Source organism: Perognathus longimembris, chromosome 7 (assembly GCF_023159225.1).
Source record: "Perognathus longimembris pacificus isolate PPM17 chromosome 7, ASM2315922v1, whole genome shotgun sequence".
Classification (NCBI taxonomy): Eukaryota; Metazoa; Chordata; class Mammalia; order Rodentia; family Heteromyidae; genus Perognathus; species Perognathus longimembris.
The window spans coordinates 21,350,777-21,370,272 of NC_063167.1; the positions used below are offsets into that span (position 1 = coordinate 21,350,777).

Genomic DNA, 19,496 nt, shown 5'->3' on the forward strand with positions numbered 1-19,496 from the left:
AGTTGCACACACATCCTCTACTTTCTCCCCAGCCTGGAGGAAGACTGACTTGCCCTAACAGAGTTTGGGAGCCAGAAATCTGGGTGAAACTCAGGCCCAGTCTGCTTCTCCCTTCCTGGGACTCACCTAGCAGCCCTTGTCCCAGAAGCAAAGCCTGAGGAGATCATCTTCACTGGGGAACAAGAGGTGCGAGCTTGCATGTGTCTGTGTGTGTGTCTGTGTGTGTGTCTGTCTGTGTGTCTGTCTGTGTCTGTGCTTGTGTGTGTGTGTGTGTCTGTGTGTGTGTCTGTGTCTGTGTCTGTGCTTGTGTGTGTGTTTGTGTCTGCCCACTGATACTAGGGCTTGAACTCAGGACCTCGACTGGCTTTTTCACTGAAGAATGATGTTCTACCACTTGAACTACATACACCTCTACTTCCAGCTTTTTTGCTGGTTAAATTTGAGATAAGAATCTCAAGGACTTTTCTGTCCATGCTGGCTTTGAATCACAATCCTTCCTTCTCAGCCTCTTACAAGTGTGAGCAACAAGCACTGGGCAAGAATAACGCATTAAGAAGATAAGGTAACCACATGTCTAATCAACTTTATCAGTGAGAAAGCTGATGTTTCCATCTTTTCATTTGACTCTTCTTGTGTTTTTACTCACTCAGTCCCAAACTTAAGAGGGGGAAGAAAGGCCTGGTTGAGAGGAAGGTGAAGAGAAATTAAACAAGATTGGTGTTCCCAGACCCCTGTGGGTCTTCTAAGGCAGTAATGAGAGTTTGGGAACTATTTTCAATGTTGCAAAGAGCCTCACAGAACCTGCATTTACCCACGATCAAAATGCACAGGACAAATAAATGCCAAGTGTCTGCTTTGGGCTGGAACAAATCCCAAGCAGTGAGGTCACACTGCCCTCTGTCCATTCTGATTGGTGGGACTGAGCCATGTCCCTCTGGGGACCCCAGGAGGAAGACAATTACGGGATGTTGGTTTCCCCCACCCCTCTGCTTGACTGCATGAGAAACTTTAGCCCCTTGGCAAGAATGCTTGCTGCTTAAAAGAGGAATTGAAGTCCATTGGGCAGGATGAATGGGGTAGCCTCATCTTAGATAAAGGGGATAGCACTTCTCCACAGCCCCTCACCTCACCTCTGCCAAGAAGGTACCTTTTCCAGGGCCAAAGAACAGAACCATCCATGGGAGGGAAGGGAGAGATTCACTGCCTCAAGTCAGAAGATGTACAAGGGATAGAGGCAGAGACCACAGAGGCAGTGGGAGGGTGCTGGACTCAGTATGGGGACAGCAGGGATGTGGAAAGAATGAAAGGACAGCCTCCTGACTGACTGTCTATGCAGCTCTTCCTTGCCTGGACCTACCTTGGCCCGCCAGCTGCCTCTAACAAACCTGGTGACCCTCTGGGAGTTCTGATGAACCTCATGCCCACCCTTCGGCAGAGACTCCCCCTGTAATGTTGCAAGGTAGGTGGGATTGGGGAAGAAAGCTGCTCTGTGCTGATGGGTATGAAAACACAGGGACAAGAATGGAGGGGAGAGATTCATAAGAATCTTGATTCATCCATGTAAACCATAATAAATGCAGTCTGCAGGAAAGAGTGCTTGAAGCAGAGTACTCTTGTGGGGGGGGGGTGTAGTATGTGGACACAGGAGAACCATAGCCATGAACAACTTGGTCGTGTCAGGAGCAGGAGGGGCCCTCAAGCTCATGTCAACCTCAGCTCACAGACAGGGGCCGCCTTTCCTTCTGCACATGCTCAGGAGGGTAGATTCCCTCAGTTCCATTCTACCTGTACCTGCTAGGGGAGGGAGGGAGAAGTCTGTCCTTCTCATGCTGAGGGCTGCCTGGAAAAGCACATACTGGGAATACACTGGAGACCAATCCTATCCCAAGTCTGCAGAAGTTCCAAGTGCACAGTTCCTAAGATTTAGGAGATGGAATGGGATGGAGGGAGGAGGAGGAGGAGGAGGAGGAAGAGGCAGCAGCAGCATCCATTTCTTAGGGAACCCTGTTCTCCAACACAATGCACCAACAGACCTTTTGGGGGGGGGCATGGAGCATGTGACCAGCTATTATTAAATAAATCCATCTGGCTATATCACTCTTCATACTTACCCCCCCCCCCCAGCCACTCAGAGCCTTCTACAACAGGGAGTGTTCGTAGCCTGTCTTCCAAGGCTACTCTTAACCTAAGACCTTCTGTTTCTTTGCCATTTCTTCAAGAGGCACCAGCTTCTCATTGCTCTTGTGGTGCCCCCAAGTTTTCCAACCCAAAGTGCCTCCCCTATACCTTCCTGATGTCACAGAGAGCAACTAGAAGACGACAGACATGGGATCTCACAGTGCTATGGCTTTCTAGGAGAGAGGGTGGAGGAGGAATTCCACCCCCTGGTTGCACCAGCAAAGCAGCAAAACCTGGGGGGCTACTGGGGAGGTCACATCCACAGGTGCGGTGGATGGAAGGGGAACGAGGAGGGAGGAAGTCAAGGATGAGTCTCAAGTCCTGCTTGGGAAGCTGCGGGGCATGCTAGAATGTGAACCATCTGTGGGGTACTTAGGTCTTGGGGCTCAAGGGTCCTCATTTTCCTTGGACACCTAATATAGACACTATCAGCACTTGGACAGTGGTATGAAAGTCACAGGAATGAGTGGAGAATAAAAGGAGAGGGCTAAAAATAAATAAATAAAAAATGAGAAGGGGGTGGCTGCAGCAAGAGATGAAGCAGAACCATTATGCGAGGAAAGTTTAAGTGGGAAGGAGCCGTAAGCTGCTTCAGAGGCCTCTTGGGGCAGGCAAGAGGAAGGACAGGCAGAAGGTCAAGAGGCAGGCTGTGGCCAGACCTGAGAAGGTCCAGAAGCCAAGAGAGCCGCTGGGAGTTGGTAAATAGGAAGTCATGTGGTGCCCTAGGCTACAGCACTTCCCCTGGGGTGGGGAGGGTGGAAGGCAGATGACAGGCACTGAGAAATGACTTGGCAGACACCCTCACAGGAAGCAGGGCTGGGATAGGAAGGAGAGAGACAGGGTGAGAGCCAGAACAGGGTGCAGAGTTAGGGAAGGGGTGTTGGTGGTCTATTTTTAAGATCAAGTAAACCTGTTCATGGGCTAAAAGAGATGGCTAAAGGATTGCCTGTTGTAGGTTCCAGGGACGGCTCTTAGACACCAAGGCCACACTGCCTCCTTCACTGAGGCACAAACACTTCATGGGGACAAAGGGGCTGGTGAGCCCTGGCAGCTTTGCATGTCTGGGCCTGGCTGCAAGGATAGGGCATGGCTCTATTTCATGGACATAGCAACCGAGGCTGGGAATAAGCTAGAGCCAAGATTTGCCCCCACCTGGCCTTTTCTCCACATTTGTGCTCAAAGAGCATGCAGGCTCATGCTCACCTACTCTCTCAGCCATCTAAATCATGGTAGGCAGGCCTTGTTAAAATACAGATCTAATTCCATACAGAGAGGGCCAAGGCTTGGGAAGCTGCATTTCTAAGAAGCTTTTTGGAGACACCCTGGGCCAGACTGAAAACCAGGGTCCAGCCAGTATTTCCAAAACTCATCTGTCCATGAAACCCTTGTCCCCAAGTACTATTTATTAGTCCTCCTTACTTCACTTTCTGAAGAATTAAGCCAATGGATGGATGGATAGATGGATGAATGGATGAATAGATGCCACCCTGGACCTCCTACTGTCTCTGTGCTTCCTGCTTTAGTATCCCTATTTGCATAACTGGCCATTTGCCTCAGTTTCCCTGCTGAGTCCCTGGCTCCTCACTAGGACTATAGATTCTAAATGACTGTCACTGGGCCGGGGCCCTGCTACCCTGGTGGCTCCCTTTTCTGGGTCTGGGTCCTGTCCTAGCCAAGAACAAGAGAAAAGCTAGAGCCTGGGTATTTAGCTACTCCCCACCCCCCACCCCCAGCTTCCTCTTGGAGGCCTGTGGCCCCCAGGCTGGCTGACATGCCTCTGCCTGTTTGCCTCTTGCATTCTTAACCACCAGCAGGCCAAAGGAAAATGGCAAAATGGCATGTTGGTGCTTTGTGTCTGCTCTTCAGTGAGTATTAAATCTCAAATCATGGGAATCGGTATACAGAAGTGTCCTGAGTTATCACATAACAAATCCAGACTGGAAGAGAGACTTGGTACTTCAGTAGCTCCAAGATGTCTCTGTGGGAAGACCCTCATTCCCAGGCCTTTTGTGAAGTGTGTGAAGCAGTTTAGGAATGATCCTGCTTGCCCAGTCTTCTCTGGGGAGGTCTGTCTATTGTCACAACACAAATTGTCACCCTAGTAGCCACTTCTGAGGCACAGCCTGGGGGGGAAGGGGGAGGCAGGACAGGTCCTGAAGGCTGATAATAATGGAAAGGGGAAGTGAGGAAGGGTGCTCCAAATAGCAGCCAGATGTGAGCTGACAGGTAGAGGAACAACCTTAGCCCCAAAGCCACTCAGGACTCACTTCCTTCCTCTATGCACCCGGGATAGGGTCATCAGAAAGTAAACAGTGGATGGAGGGGGGAATCATTTCCAGTGAGCTTCACCTTTGGTGCTGGGAAATTATGTGCCTGAGAGGTTCCTACACTGATGGGAGGTGGGCAAGAGCAGGGAGGACTTAGAAGACACAGGTCCCGCCCCTGCTCCTGGACCCTCCAGCTCAGAAGGTTAGTGGAGGGCCCAGACATGGTTACTTTAACTAAAAGCCTGGATGACTACACCTGTGAGCTTTGGAATCAGAGGAGGTTTGAGTCCAGACCTTCCCCTCCCAAGCCGTGTGACTTAAGCCCTTGTTTCCCTAAGGGCAACATGAACCACAAATGAAGAATTCATTGGAGGATTGTAAGGTGTAGAAGGATGGGAAGCTCTTAGCATAGACAGGGGTGTTCCATAAATGGCAGTGTCCAAAGTGAAGGTAACAATGCCAGGGGGAAGAAAACACAAAACACACACACACACACACACACACACACACACACACACACACACGCTTGCTGCCGTGTTCCCTCTAAGTCTTCCTACCCAGGTTGTGAACCTGCTGAATGAAGCCCCACCACCATCTTTGCTTAGAGTTCCCAGGCCTTTGGTTGCTGACAACCACCTTGGGCAGAGGGAAGACGACTTTAAATGGTATTTAAATGGTATTTGTTCAGGGCTGCTGTCCTAAGTTGTCAGTTCAGGTCCTGGTGAACCAGCCCTCTGATCCTACATAGATGCAAACAGGCAAAGGCCTTAAAACGCTTCTAGGTGGCAGAGCGACTGGGTTAAAGGAAAGCCCAATGGAAGAGAGGGTCATGGGTAAGGTGGGATGGAGGCAGCAATGTCAAATTTGGGAAGAGGCTGTAAGGGAAGAGGCAGAGTGGGGAAGAGGAATGAGGAATGGGCAGTGAGGAATCTTGGTGTCTAAGGGAAGAGGAAAGACCAGAAAGGAATAAGAAGAGCTTGCAGAGAAGGAAGGAGAAAGGAGACAGGCTAAAAGGCCAAACTGTAGGTAGGCGCCCCTGCCTGAGACAAGGTAGACTACCACAGGTCTCGCCACAGATGGATGATGAAATGACCTATTGAGTCAACCTAGCAGATTGCTTCTCTAATTGTTTGTTGTTGTTGACACAGGGGCATGCTATGTCACCCAAACTGCCTTCAAACTCAGGGTGCCTCTTCCCTGGCCTCCTGAATATGCTGGAACCACCCATGCATGCCACCAAGCTCCACAGAGGAGGCTCTCAACTTCCATTCTCTCTCACGATGAAAGCCTTGTCATGCTCAAACCAAGGCTGCGCTGCTCTGTGATCTCAGATCCACGAGTTGTACGGATAGTTCCATCCAGTCCACAAAGCTGGAGGATGAGCCAGAAAAATATGAAAGGAATAAGACCCCCTGAACACCTCCTAGCTTACCTCTCCCCATGAAGCTCCAAGTTCTCACACCAAGGCTCACCTTCCCTCCTCGTTCCTGTTCCTTCTCAGACAGAAGTCGCCACCAAGCCAACCTACCTACCACCCCACTGCTCAAATGTTTCCACATTCCATGTGGCAGCACTCGAACTTGAGCTCCCAGTGTGGGGATATTTCCTGCTGCCTGACTTTACCTGTTGGACCTGTGATTAACAATGCTAAGAACGTGTGTAGGTTGGCACTCTGCTGTCCATGCATCACTGAAACTCATCTCTGTTCCCAATGCCTCTGAGAGCTCAGGTACAACACAGGTCCTCAATAAATATCCACTGAAGGTTGAGAAGTCCCTCACATTCTCTAAGGGTAAGATCCATTGGTTCACTTTTTTGTGCTTTAACTGGGGCCTTCAGTCAAACTTAAGAGCTTGAGGCAGAAGAGAGACCTTCTATAGGAATTAGGATTTTTCCTGGGGTGGGCAGGAAGGCAATAGACTCTTCCAAGGCTTACATATGGACAGTAGCCCTGCAACAGAGTGGTCTCCGATGGGCCAGGAAACTCGCCTGCCAACTGACTTATCAGCACCCTCATAGTTCTCAGCTTCTGCCTTCTGTAAAGTACTGATGGTTCTGTCTGACTACATCAAAACTACCCAGAGAAAGACACTATAATCAAAACAGACACATGAAAGACGAAGAGATGTTATTTGTATCCTCTCAAACAGGCAAAGGGCAATATCTGGAAAATAAGCCTGGGCTTATGAGTAGCTACGATTATAGGTGTGAGCCCTTGGTGGCTGGCCAAGCCAAAGGTTTTAAAATTAAGAACCCAGTCTAAAAAGGAGCAAAGAACATGGGATAAGCAATTCACATGAAGAGAAACACAATGAATGAGTGTATAATCTTATAAGTCATCAGAGCAATGCGCATTTAAACAATAAGAAATCACTTTAAACTGGTAAGAATGGACAAATTAGAAAGACGGGTAATATTAGGTATGAGGCTATGGAAAGACAGTGTGAGTACTAAGTGGAACTAAGAATGGGTCTAGTGTTCTAGAAAGCTACATGGCAAAATATAGAAAACTAACTGATTAACTCAGGGATCCCAGTTCTCCCTTTGTATAGGCCAGACAGGGTCCTAGGAAAAGGTGCCAGAATATACTTCAGAACTTGTAACAAGACTGAGCCAACAAGTCAGGGGTCTGTTCCCAGGGGAACTTCAATGCATAAAAGATGACAGATGTCTAACTCTTAATGCAGAACAGTAATGAGAAACCCCAGGCTGGATAAATTCAAGGAACATAACTGAACCTTTAAAATATGGAGATGACTAAATAAAGTAGGAAACTAATGACAATGTCATTGACAGCTATTAAAAAGACACACGCAATAAAAAAGACCCATCATACTTTATAAGAATCAACAAATATATCAAGACACAGCCAGGTGCTGGTGGCTCACACATGTAATAATATCTACTCAAAAGGCTGAAATCTGAGAATCAAGGTTCAAAGCCAGCCTGGGAAGACAAATCTGAGAGGATCTGATCTACAATTAGTGAGAAAAAAAAAAGCCAGAGTGGAAGTGTGACTCAAGTGTAGAGCACCAGCTTTGAGTCGAAAAAGCCAAGTAAGGGTGTGAGGTTAAAGTTCAAGCCCAAGTCCTGGCACAGAAAAAATAAAAAAGACGTCCATCAAAGATATCAGAGTGGAGAAGGATGACACTAGCTTTTGGACTACGGATAGAAGGAGGAAAAGTGTGAAATAAGACAGGCTCCTCGCCAGATGCTGGTAACTCACGCCTGTAATCCTAGCTACTCTGGAAGCTGAGATCTGAAGATCAGGGTTTGAAGCCACCCTGGGCAAGAAAGCCCATGAGACTCTTATCTCCAATGAACTACCAGAAAACTGGAAGTGGAGCTGTGGCTCAAAGTGGTAGAGCACTAGACTTGAGCCAAACAGCACAGGGACAGCACTCAGGCCCTCACTTCAAGCCTCACAAACAACCAACAACAACAACAAAGATTTTTCACAGATAGGTAATCATAAAGGGTGATATAGTAACAGTAAGAGTCACTTAGTGTTATGCTACTGAGATTGGGGGTGGGGCACAGGGAAGGGGGAAGGTTAGAGAAAACACAAAATATTAACTGTGCATCCCACATGACTGGAGAAAATGATATATGTAATGTTTTCCTCTGACCATGTTTCTGGAGCAAAGCCCTGTGGTCTTGGAGTGTGAGGGGAATTTCATCCTGTTAAACCCCTCAGTTTAGATCTTGTCCCCAGGACAGGTGTGTGTGTGTGTGTGTGTGTGTGTGTGTGTGTGTGTGTGTGTGTGTGTGTGTGTACGACACAGAGAGACAGAGAGAGAGAGAGAGAGAAGCTCAAAGAGTGACCTACGCAGACTGAACTTGTAGTGTTGTGATACAGCAAGATCTCTGATAAGCTGTGGATGGAGACTGCTTTCTCTTCTCTTTCCTCTTTTGATAATCTGTCACACAGGCCACTAGTGGCTAAAGATGGATCAGGGGTGGATGACCACAAGTCCACCCTCTCTCATCTGCTCCCCTGAGCCCTGAACCCTGGGCAGGCAGGTTGTGGGCAGAGGTGTGGGCTCCCTGTTCTTTGAAAAGCCATGTCAGCCTGGCCACAGGGCAGAATCTCCTACTAGTAACCTTTGAGGCCCTATTCTAATAACTCTTAGCTTTTTTTTCTGTTTTATTGATGAAAGGGTTTCCATGTCCCTTGAGATATGGACAAGAGAGGTATTATTTTCCCATTTTATATTTGGAACTGGAGAGCCAGGAAGAGAGAAGAGATGATTCACTAGGGGTCACATAGGTTGTGACAGGTCAGATGAAGGCTGGAAGACTTGACTTCCTGACTCTTGGGCCATATGGAAGTTTGCCTTCATCCTGGCCACTCCAGGGGTTAGTCTTCCTATATTGCAAACAACAAGCGCCAGGAAGATGAGACAACAAGATCCTTGAGAGGGGAGGGAAGGTGTTATCCATAGAAATAGTTATTTTCATGCTAGGAAATATTTAATATGGGTTAAGAAGAAACCACTGAACTCCCTTATTGTCAAGCAATGTGTCAGACGCTACATTGCCACCAACCTGCACCCACTCCTGAAAGAGTGTGGCAGGAAGGAAGCAATAAGTAGGCAGTAAGTGGGTGGGGGAGGGTGGGAAGCAGGCAACAACCCAAGAACAAACCTCCCGAGACCTGAGTCAACTCTACCACACTGGCTCATCTCAGAAAGGGCCATCAATCAAATGCCTTCACATGTGCTGATGATACACTTGTATTTCCAGTGGTCAAAATTTAAGAGTCTCTGCTTTCTCCCTTTAAAGTTACAACCGTCACACTTGCTTACTTTCCAATCAATACATAGATGTAGCTACTTAATAATGGGGCTTACTCTATTTTCTATTTGGAAACCTAGAAGCCGGACACAATTTCTTTTGGGAAGTTTCTAGATTATAATTGCACTTAATTGAGTATAAACGAGACAGTAGCTGAGGGGAAAAGCTATTTGAGCAGCAATCTGAGCTCTTATTTGCTGCTCTAGACCACACAGGAGAGTCTCAGATAAATTTCTACAAGTTATTTGGTGTGCTCAGTAATTTAACTACACCATACATTATTTTCAGTATCATGAAAGTTTCTTATCAGGTTGATATTTTTCAAGGATAGAGTTATCCATCCCCTTGAAGATCAATTCAGTTTGAAATTTTCCAACGATTCCAAAACAAACAGGTAGAACAGGAAAAGGCAGCAATCCAACAGAGGAGGCTCTCTGAAAGGGGGAGTTCCCATTTATTAGGTTCTGATTGGTGTGGCCACTGCACTAGCTCTACAGTAGGACCAGTGCCTGGTGCTAACTTTGGACATGAACTGGAGCCACTGTGGTAGTGGTGGCTTGTGCCAGCCTCTCCACGAGGAAATGACCCAATGCTATTAAAGGGGGGAGGCTCAGCATGTTAAGGTCCATGCCATGTGTAACGAAAGGCTGATGAGGACGTGTGTGTGTGTGTGTGTGTGTGTGTGTGTGTGTGTGTGTGTGTGTGTACACATACACCAGTACTTATCAGGGCCTAGGCACCATCCTTAAGCTTTTATCTGCTCAAGGCTGGTGCTCTACTACTTCAACCACAGCTCTACTTGCAGCTTTTTTTTCCTGGATAATTGAAAAGAAGTCTCAAGGACTTTCCTGCTTGAGCTGGCTTTGACCTGATATCCTCAGCTCTCAGCCTCCTGAGTAGGTAAGATGACAGGCGTGAGCCACCAGCACCAGGCAACGCCTTTCTATCTTCTGGAAATCTCACAGCTCAGGTGAGAAGAAAACCATCCAAAAGTTCAGGAGTCCTGGGAAGGAAGGCAAAGTGCTACAATAATGTAACACAGTGAGTCAAGAGATCCCACAGGGAAAGGCAAATGGGCAATAGCTGCTTGAGGATTAGAAGTTCAAACTCCAGACTTCACAGAGCAAATGGGCACAGGGCAGAATTCTAAGGAGGTGACACATGCTGAGTCCCCTGAGAAGTCCATAGCAGGGTGGTCACAAGGAAGGGCTCTGAAGTCAAGTAGATCTAGATCCAGAGCTAGATGCCCCTCCAGACCTATTTCCTAGTCTGTCACATGGGAACAACACTACCAGCCACCTTGGGTGGCAGTGAGGACCAGGACAATCCATACAAGAGCTGAAGACCTCACCAGTGAGCTCTCAGTGAGCTATAGCTATGAGTGCCACTCCCCTGGGTGCTCAGACAGCCTTCTGAGCACGGGTGGACTCCTCTGTCCCCAGGGATGTGGTTCAGCCCCCATCCTCTATTGAATGGACACATTCCACAAGGCAGGAATGGCACAGGGCTGCTGTACTTAGGACTTAGAATCCTCCCCAAAGACAGGGATTACTGTCCCTGTGCAGATGGGGAGCCTGTGACTTAGAGAGGTCACTATGTCAGCTAGGGCTCCAATAAGGAGCCTGGGACTCTGCTGAACAGATTGCCTGCCCCTGTGGGTGTTGCAGTGAGGATGGAGTTAGCAGGACAGACACCACTAATCACAGTGGTGCTGATGAAGCCACTTGCTGGACTCATCTGGACAAACATAAGCGTGGTAGTGTCTAAGACCCCAGTCCCTCTGCCCAGGAGTCCAAGTCCAGCCTCCCTTCAATAAGACAATAAGAGCAATTAAATGCCTTTCCTTGGCATGTCCGTGTTGAGAAGCAAAAGTGCCAAGGACCTGTTGCATTGGTTCTAGAACCTAGAGAGCTGTCTTACCTATCTGTGCCATTCCATGGTGGGAAGGAGGTTAACTGGGCACTGATATCCCTATTATCATGTTACCGCTGCAAACCAGCTGGCGATTTAGTTTTATTAGTCCCTGGACAAATATCCATGAACAAACTAATAGCTGTTCATCAAACACCAACTCCATGAGAGGTCCTCAGGAGATACAAGAGAAATCAAGCCTTGACCCTGCCTTCAGGGAGCTAAATGTTGAATAGATGAGGTAGATGAACAAAATACCTCCCATGCCATTCCATTTGTGCTATACTAGATCATGGGCACAGGTGGTTCTCCATCTCCAAGAGCCAGTCTACAAGCATGCCCTCAGCTGACAAGAGACATTTCTGTAAGCATTAATGAGATGCTTGATTTTATTTTGTAAGCCATGAAGGTGGGTGGTTGCATGGGGAGAAAAAAAATCAGAACTTCGTTGGAATTCCTTATTCTCACAGGTTAATTGCTTCTATTTGAAATAACTTATTAATGGGATGTTGTTCAATGCTCAGAGCCTCTTGATTCAAACAAAAGTAGCTCTGCTTGAGAATAACTGAAGGTAGAAAACTTCAGACCTTGGTGGCTACCTGATGAGGAAAGACCTGAGGTTTTCTCCTGAGGTTCTGGGCTGGGGAACTGGAGAACCCTGGAGGGGAGAAGCCAATACGTTTGCTTTGAAAGGGAGGTAAGATGTCCAGAGCCAGCCAGATATATGCGCTGTCTGGATCCAGAGTTTCCATAGACTAGGAAGCCAAGAGACGTTTATTAGGTGACATCTTGGCAGGACAGATCTCTCAGGGAACTTCAGAGAGTCGAAGGATGGGCAGGGATGAGCTCACCCAGAGAGTAGAGAGAAGGGCAGGGAAAAGAATGCTGAAGACACCCTGCTTCAGTAGAGCAAGTAAGTGCTGGATGTAGAGGCTGAGGAAGCTCACTCTAGAGATGAGGGGACATCTGTGAAATAGAGTGTCCCCAAAGAGTAAGGAAGGGAAATCATACAAGGAGTGGTCCAAAGTGTCCAAAGCTATAGAAAGGAAGAAGAAGAAAAGAACAAGGAAAGCACAATGGATTTAGCAAGGAAGATGGTCACTTGTAATATCTTCTAGAAGGTTTCAGCACAGTCCTGAGAACAGAAGCCAGACTGCAGGAGTGACTGGCAGTAGAAAGGTGGGAGAAGACCCCTTTGAGGAGAGCTGACACTATCAGGGATGGGCTGGTGGCCACAAGAGGTCAGGAAAGCCAAGAAGTCTCCTTTGGCTCTTTTCACAGTAAGATGTTCCTACTTACAGGCCAAGGAGAAACCTGTTACAAGGAAATGTGTGAGGCATGGCAGGAAGGAGTTGAAGACAGCAGGCAAAGGTGAGCGAGGAGGTTCCCCTACCAAATCCTCATATTCATCCTAGCCAGTGGGCACCTAAGCAAGGAAGCCAGACAGCTCATGAAGCGAGTACAGAATAAATGTGCTCCCTTCCCCCATGCACATATACCCTCAAGTACTGTCCTGAGGATCTCTTGTCACCTTTCTACATCCCTCTGTCTGTAAGGCCAGATAGCAAATCTAAATGCAGTAAAGATTTTCAAAGAAATGAAGGTACTGGAAGGTTGAGCAGGACCTGTTGGGGAGCCACCACCCCTTCTCAGTGCTCTCTCTCTCTCTCTCTCTCGCTCTCTCTCTCTCTCTCTCTTTCTCACACACACACACACACACACACTACCCACCGAAGAGCTATAGGCCTGTGGCTCTCTCTACAAGGCAGGATTCAGGCACCATTGAGCAGGCAGGCAGTGAGATGGCCTTTTCTCTCCCTAGGGACATGCTACCTACTCAGGGAGCAGGGACAAATCCTAGCCCCCCCACCACCCCAAAAAAAAAATTACATCTAGACCAGTTCTTCAGCTAGCTAAGGCAGGAAAAAGGGCCCTCACCTAGTTAACCCTCCACAAGGCCTGACTTTATAGTGAACAGTGGGGGAGGAGGGGCTCCCCACCCACCATGTGGCAAGTCTGGGTTCCCAGCAGCATTGAGCATGGCTCAGGCAGCCTCTGGGTGGGTGTGGGTGTGCGGGAGGCTGGAGCTGCCTGGCGAGCGAGCGCTCCAAGGGCGCCCCTCTCTGGGTGTCAGTGGCTATGACTCCTAGGAGAACCTGAGAAAGTCCGGTCAAGTAAGGGATGAGAGAGACAAGAGCTGGCGTGGGGCGCCCTTCCTGATCTGGAACCCCAACATTCCGCGCCTAACGAGGATGCTGCACACTCTGGGGTGACCAGCTCACAAGATGCTACAACCCACAGTGGGCCCGAAAGCTCACCACTCACTGTCTAGCCAGAGAAGGGGTACACTTTCCAAGAAGGGCCATTGGGGCTCTTGGGGTGGCCGAGGCCAAGCCTTCTAAAAAAATGAATCAATCAACAACACAGCCAGCACTGTGCTAAGGCCGGGTCCAGGCTAGGGCAGCAGGAGTTTGGAATTTTCTTCCCTAGTGAGTGTCAGCCTTTGGCTAAACGAAAATGCGGCTCTGGACACCGGTTTGGATCCGTCTGCACCTGGGCACACGGAACTTTCTAGGCTGTGGCTAGAGCTAAGGCACGAAGGGTGCTGTCATTAAACTGGTTAGGGAACCAGTTGAGGCCAGTAGCCTTCCTCGCGATCTGTACTCTGCAGCCACACGACGGGAAGTTCCGGGACTCTCCGAGCCCACCATGTCTGCCGTCCTCCTGGCCTCGATTGCCCGGAGCGGGTCCCGCCACCCGCGCCACCGCTGCCGCAGCCCGGGCGCTCGGCTGCAGCAGGGCGCGGGAAAGGGCACTTTGGCGCGGAGTGGGAACCGAGAGGAAGGTGGCGGCTTGAGAGCCTGGCGGCGACACTCCCTCCTCCGCCCCAGGGCACAACCCTGGCCCCCAGTCCTCCCACCCTCTCCAGCCCCACCTGTGCCCTCCTGCAAAGATTGCTCCGGACCCCAGACCTGGGCGCGCGCGCCCACCTGCGCCTCCTCCCGCCCCTCCCGCCCCCAGTTCGGAGCGCGGAGGGCGGGGGAACACTTGAGGAGGAGGGTGACGGCCGCAGTCTCCCGGCAGCTCCGGAGGGGGGCCAGGGCTTCCGAGGGAGAAAATGGGCGGGGGCAGGGGAGGACAGACCCCCGCAGACGCGGATACGCCGAGGGGGCGCGCCGCTCCGCGCCAGCCCCCAGGACGGGCATGCCAACCAGAATGGGGAGCTGGGGGAGTAGGGCTCCCGGAAAGTTTATCGGGGAAAAAGCCGGGCACCTTGGGGGCTCGGAGGCAGGAGGAACTGAAGCCCGGGTCCAGACGCCCCGCAACCCCGGGCGAGGATGTCAGCCTCCCAGGCCCCTCACACCGGCCAGATCCGGCCAAGTTGCGGCTGGGGTTGGGGAGAGCCAGGAGGGTGGGGGGCGAGGACGTGGTGGAGGCGGGGGCTGGGGTGGCAGATCCAGGCAGACACGAGCGAGGATGAGGAGGGTTGGCAACTAGGGGGTGGGGGCGGGGGAAGGGACTGGGACCGCGTCGGAGCTGGGTGGGCTCGGGGCTCGGGTGGGGCGCGCGGCGGCCGCCGGCTCCCCGGCTCCCCGGCACGGCCGGACTTACCCGCGGCGACCGAAGCGCTCAGCAGCCCCCAGCCCAGTAGCAGCAGCAGCGGCGGCGGCGGCGGCGGCGGTGTAGGGCGGCCCCGGCGGGTCCCCGCGCCCGGCACGAGTGCCGAAATCCCGGCTTCGCCGAGAGCCCTCCCCGCGGGGCAGCCGCAGCGCCCCAGCTCCCGTCCCCGCGAGCGCGGCATGGCGCGGCCGGCAGCCCGAGGGAGAGGCTCCGCTCGCCGCCGAGGAGAAAGGAGGTCAGGAGAGCTCTGGTGCTTTTTTTTTTTTTTTTTTTTCCTTGCTCGGAAAAAAAATCCCGGTACGCGGGAGCCCTGAGCTTCTGCGGCTGGAATGAACCAAGTGTCCGCCCGGCCGGGGAGAGGCGCGCTGCGCGCTCGGAAATGACTCGCTCCAATCCCGCTTCGCGGGGTTCGCGCCGGGGGGCGGGGGGGGGTGAATTATCCCCGGATTAATCACTCCGGAGCCGCTTCTCCGCCGCTCCAAATGCTGGGGGTGGAGGTGTAAGCCAAGGGAAAAAATATTGGGGTGAGGGGGGGCTCCTCTTCAGCGCCACCTCCACCTCCAGATAAACCACAAATTACATCTAAAGGGTTGTTTATTCCTGTTTGTTTTACAATTGACCGGTTTCTTCTCTTAAGTTCAGTCCTCGGGTTTTCTTATAAGATCACCATGAATAATACAACCCTCACCCCACCCCATGCACACACAAACACACGCACAGTTGACACACACATGCGCACGCACTCATATACACTCGCACACATACACACATGCCTCTTCCACGTTTGGAAAACGAAATACTGGAGAGAGAGAGAGAGAGAACGAGAGAGAGAGAGATTTCCTCTCCAAGTCGTGGCTTTTCGGAACTGATTATAGGTGGTGGTGGTGGTGTGGTGGTAGTGGTGGCTTTGAACTTGCAACCTTGGGCTGGGGGTGGCGCCTAAGAGCCCCCATACATCATAGCCCCTCTTACCTCATTCCTGGAGAGGTCAAGAATCTGGGGGGGCGGGGAGGGGAGGGCACCTGTTCCTTGAACCCTGGGGGTCCTAACCCAGCTTAAGACAAATTTCACTGGATGGAGAAGAGACGCTGTGCGCGGGGCTGGGGGGTGAGGAATGAGGTTGGTGGGAGGGCTGTGCGTGAGTTACTTGTACAATTTATCCTCAAATTAAATAACCAGACCCTCTGATCCTCTCTCCTCCATCCTCTCCCACCCTAGGCTCCAAAATCATGCGAGTTTCCCCCGAAGATCTGAGCCTTTCCCCCCGCCCCCCCCCCCACCTCCCTGGCAGCCACTGCTTCCAGGCCCCAAGGGCTCGGCCCAGGTCCCCACCCCATCCCCCACCCCGACTCGACTGCTGTCTCTGTCTGGTCTCTTCCCTCGCTCGGCTCCTCCGCCAGTCACGATGGCTCCTGCGCTGTCTACGCCAAACTCTCGGGCAGCGCGGAGAGACGCTGGGGGAAGAGGGGGACGCGGGAGGGACTGCGAGCTGCCAGGCCCGCGGAGGAGGCCCCGGCTGCCGGCTGGAGCGCGCGGCGGAACGGCACCTGCGCAGGGGCGCTCGCACCCCCTTCTCCAGGGGCACCCAGAAAAGGTGCTTTGGGGACCCGGAGAGCCGCCTCGCGACTTGGCCAGAATCCGAGCTCGGGCATCTTCAAAATGCTCCACGGACTGAAGCGGGGCGACGGGACCGGGATATTTCCCCATTGGAAGGGCGAAGAGAGACTTTGGGGGTGGCGAACCTGGGTTGGTGGGGGGAAGGGAGACCCAGGTGGGCCGGAGGTCCTTGGGAATTTATCCGGAGGGACGCGCTGAGGGGCAAGGGTGGCACTGGGGTTTAAGGGTGGCGACATAGCTTGGAGGGGTGGGGGCAGGGCCAGAGGAGTGGACCCCGTCTCCATCCTCTACTCCAAACTTGCTCTCCAGGCCCTCACTTTGGCCGCGTGCTAGGCTGCGCTGCGGGTCTGGCTCCCTCCTCCCCACCCCAAGATGTTCCGGTTTCCCAGCATGAGCTCATCTCACAGCTGGGGGAGGCCGCTAGCCCCGGTGGCCCCCGGGCAGGCGAGACTCCTTAGAAATGCAGGCCCCATCCCCACCCCCAACACATTTGCTTTCACGCCCCTCCCAACACCGCCTAGCTGGGTGCCAAGAACCTACCCAAGCAGCCAGAAAGCCTCGGTGAAAGGCCCGCTTTATATTGCTGGGGCAGTGGGGAGGGGGCTTTTTCTTCCCATTGTCCAGCCCCAGGCCCTGAAAGACAGCTCAGCCCCCTGCCACCGGCCAGGCCTGCCCACCAGCCCTGGAGGGGAGGGAGTGCAGCCAAGAGTGGGTGTTGGCCTAAGGGGCTGTTGCTTGGGCCTGCCTGCTTGGTGGGGGTGGGCTCCAGGCTCCTAACCTTGGACCTCCCCCCTCTCTTGAGGGTCGGGTTCTCCCTCCGGGAACTAGCAGTGATGCCCAGGCCCTCTATGCAGCACACAGCTGGGCAGAAGAGAATCTATAATTCTACGGCTGGAAGCCAGTGGATCTTCCCCTACCCAGAAATCTGCTCTGTGAGTACAAGTGGCAGATGAGGTTTACCCTAATACCCTCCTTGGCAAAAAGGAGTGTTTGTCATCCTTCTTCCTAGGGGATGTGGAGGGCAGGGGCGCCCTTTTCATACCTGCAAACGACCCAGTTCCTCACATTCTCCACCACTGGTTCTCCCTCTGATCTATTTGGGTCCACGCACGGTTTCTGACCCCCTCCTGTGCTCTAGGCGCTGAGCTCAGCTGAGCTGTGTCGTGAGCCATACAGAGAAGCAGTGTGCAGGCCTGATTCAGGAAGAAAGGAGGTTGGGCAGAGATGAAACCCACCTCCCCAAAACAACCATAAACACCATAGCATTCTACATAGAGCCATATAGCAAGACACTAAGCCTTTTTTTTTTTTTTGCACTTAAGGGGATCAGAAGGCCAATTTAAGGAGACAAGTAGGATTTGAGCTGGACCCTGACACCCCAGATTAAGACTTAAACCAGGTGAAGATTCATGTATTCAATAAATATTTATTGAGCATCATTATGTGTCCAGGTGCTTTGCTAGATAAGTAGTACAGTGTAGTGAACAGTCCTTGACTTCATGAAGGCAGGCATTAAGTAAAAAAATGCATAAATATCTAATTAAGGATGTTAATGAAGGAAAAGTTCATATGCAATGAGAGGGTATGAGACTGACTTAACAGGATATTCTGGGAAGACCTTTGATGAGGTGACCTTGAAGGTGGGATCTAAAATGAAGCAGGACGGCCCTGCAAGATTATTTAAAAAGGCCTTGGTAGATACAGAGAACAAGGCCTTAAACGGGGAAGGGCTTGGGGTGGAAAAGAGTAGTGGTGCCAAATCAAGGTGAGCAAGGGAGAAATGCTTAGGAGATAATGGAGGGGCTGAGGCCAGTGTTCCAGCTGTTAGAGTCTCATGGGGGATGGGGAGGAGGGTGGGGTTTTTATTCTGAGACAGTGGGAAATGGAGAATGGGTTAGTTTGTTAGGACTGCCACAACCAAGTGCCACGGACCTGGTGGCTTACATGACGGACATATATTCCTCCACAGTTTTAGAAGTTCCCAACTAAGGTGTCCATAAAGTTGGTTCCTGTCTGGTATCCATGGCTCACACCTGTAATCCTAACTCCTCAGGAGGTTGAGAGCTAAGGATCATGATTTGAAGCCAGCCTGGGCAGACAAATCTTTGAAAGTCTTCTCTCCACTTAACCAACAAAAAACAGAAGGTGGAGATACGGCTCAAATGGCAGAGATTAGTTAAAAGAAGCAAGAACTAGAGGCGCTGAGTTGAAGCCCTAGTATTTGTGTATGTGTGTGTGTATGCATGTACGCGCAATACACACCCATTGTTTCCTTAAGCTTAGAGTTAGCTATCTTCATGTAATTTATACACAGATCCGTTTCCTAATGTCCTCTTCTTAAAGGATACCAATCATTTTGGACTAGGGTCCCTCCTAATGGTCTCATTTTAACTTAATGACTTCTTTAAAGATTATCTCTCTAAATACAGTCTCAGACTAAGGGCACAGAGGATTAGGACTTCAATATATGAATTTGGGGGAGAGGTACAACTCAGCTCTTAATTGGAAAGAAAGAGAAAAATGAGCAGATGTAAGACAGAATATACAAAGTAGAAAACTATCTGTTGGGGCCCAAGATATCTTAGTGGTCATTTGTAGTAAGTGTATGCATAAGGCCCTGTCAGGGCTGTGGATAGCAAGACTGCCTTAGCAGCAGATACTCTGGGAAGAGGGACATAGCACTGGTCTAAGAAGTGTATTTTTGCCAGGCACCAGTGGTTGATGCCTATCATCTCAGGAGGCTGAGATCTGGGGATCCAGGCTTGAAGCCAGCCTGGACAAGAAAGTCCCTAAGACTTTTACCTCCAATTAATCATCAAAAAGCCAGAGGTAGAATGTAAGCCTTGAGTGAAAAAAGCTAAGGGATAGCTCCCAAGCCCTGAGTTCAAGCCCCTGTACCAAGCACAAAAGCAATTTTTAAAAGTGTATTTTCTTTCCTAGGCAATGGAGCCAAGTGATACGTGTGGCATGTTCTCTGGCTTCTTTATGGAGAATGGAAAGGAAGATAAGGAATAGCAAAAGGAAAAAAAATGATAGCCACTGGGAGGCTACTTTAGTAGTCTAAACTCCAACAGTTTCAGTGATGTGGGCAAAGGCAGAGCTGTG

General features: G+C 50.9%; 1 protein-coding gene and 1 long non-coding RNA gene across 2 annotated transcripts in view; one reads left to right on the top strand and one right to left on the bottom strand.

Annotated features, from left to right (window-relative positions):
* Positions 1 to 9,641, top strand: part of LOC125354886 — a 52,452-nt gene extending 42,811 nt beyond the window's left edge. Inside the window, exon 3 of the long non-coding RNA XR_007211558.1 lies at positions 9,101 to 9,641. This is a non-coding gene — a long non-coding RNA (uncharacterized LOC125354886). The remainder of the gene's footprint in view (positions 1 to 9,100) is intronic.
* Csmd2 (CUB and Sushi multiple domains 2) overlaps positions 1 to 15,084 on the bottom strand; it is a 519,739-nt gene extending 504,655 nt beyond the window's left edge. Inside the window, exon 1 of the mRNA XM_048350831.1 lies at positions 14,766 to 15,084. Within this exon, the coding sequence (XP_048206788.1) occupies positions 14,766 to 14,955 (190 nt within the window). The 5' untranslated portion in view covers positions 14,956 to 15,084. The remainder of the gene's footprint in view (positions 1 to 14,765) is intronic.
* Between the last annotated feature and the right edge of the window lie 4,412 nt (positions 15,085 to 19,496).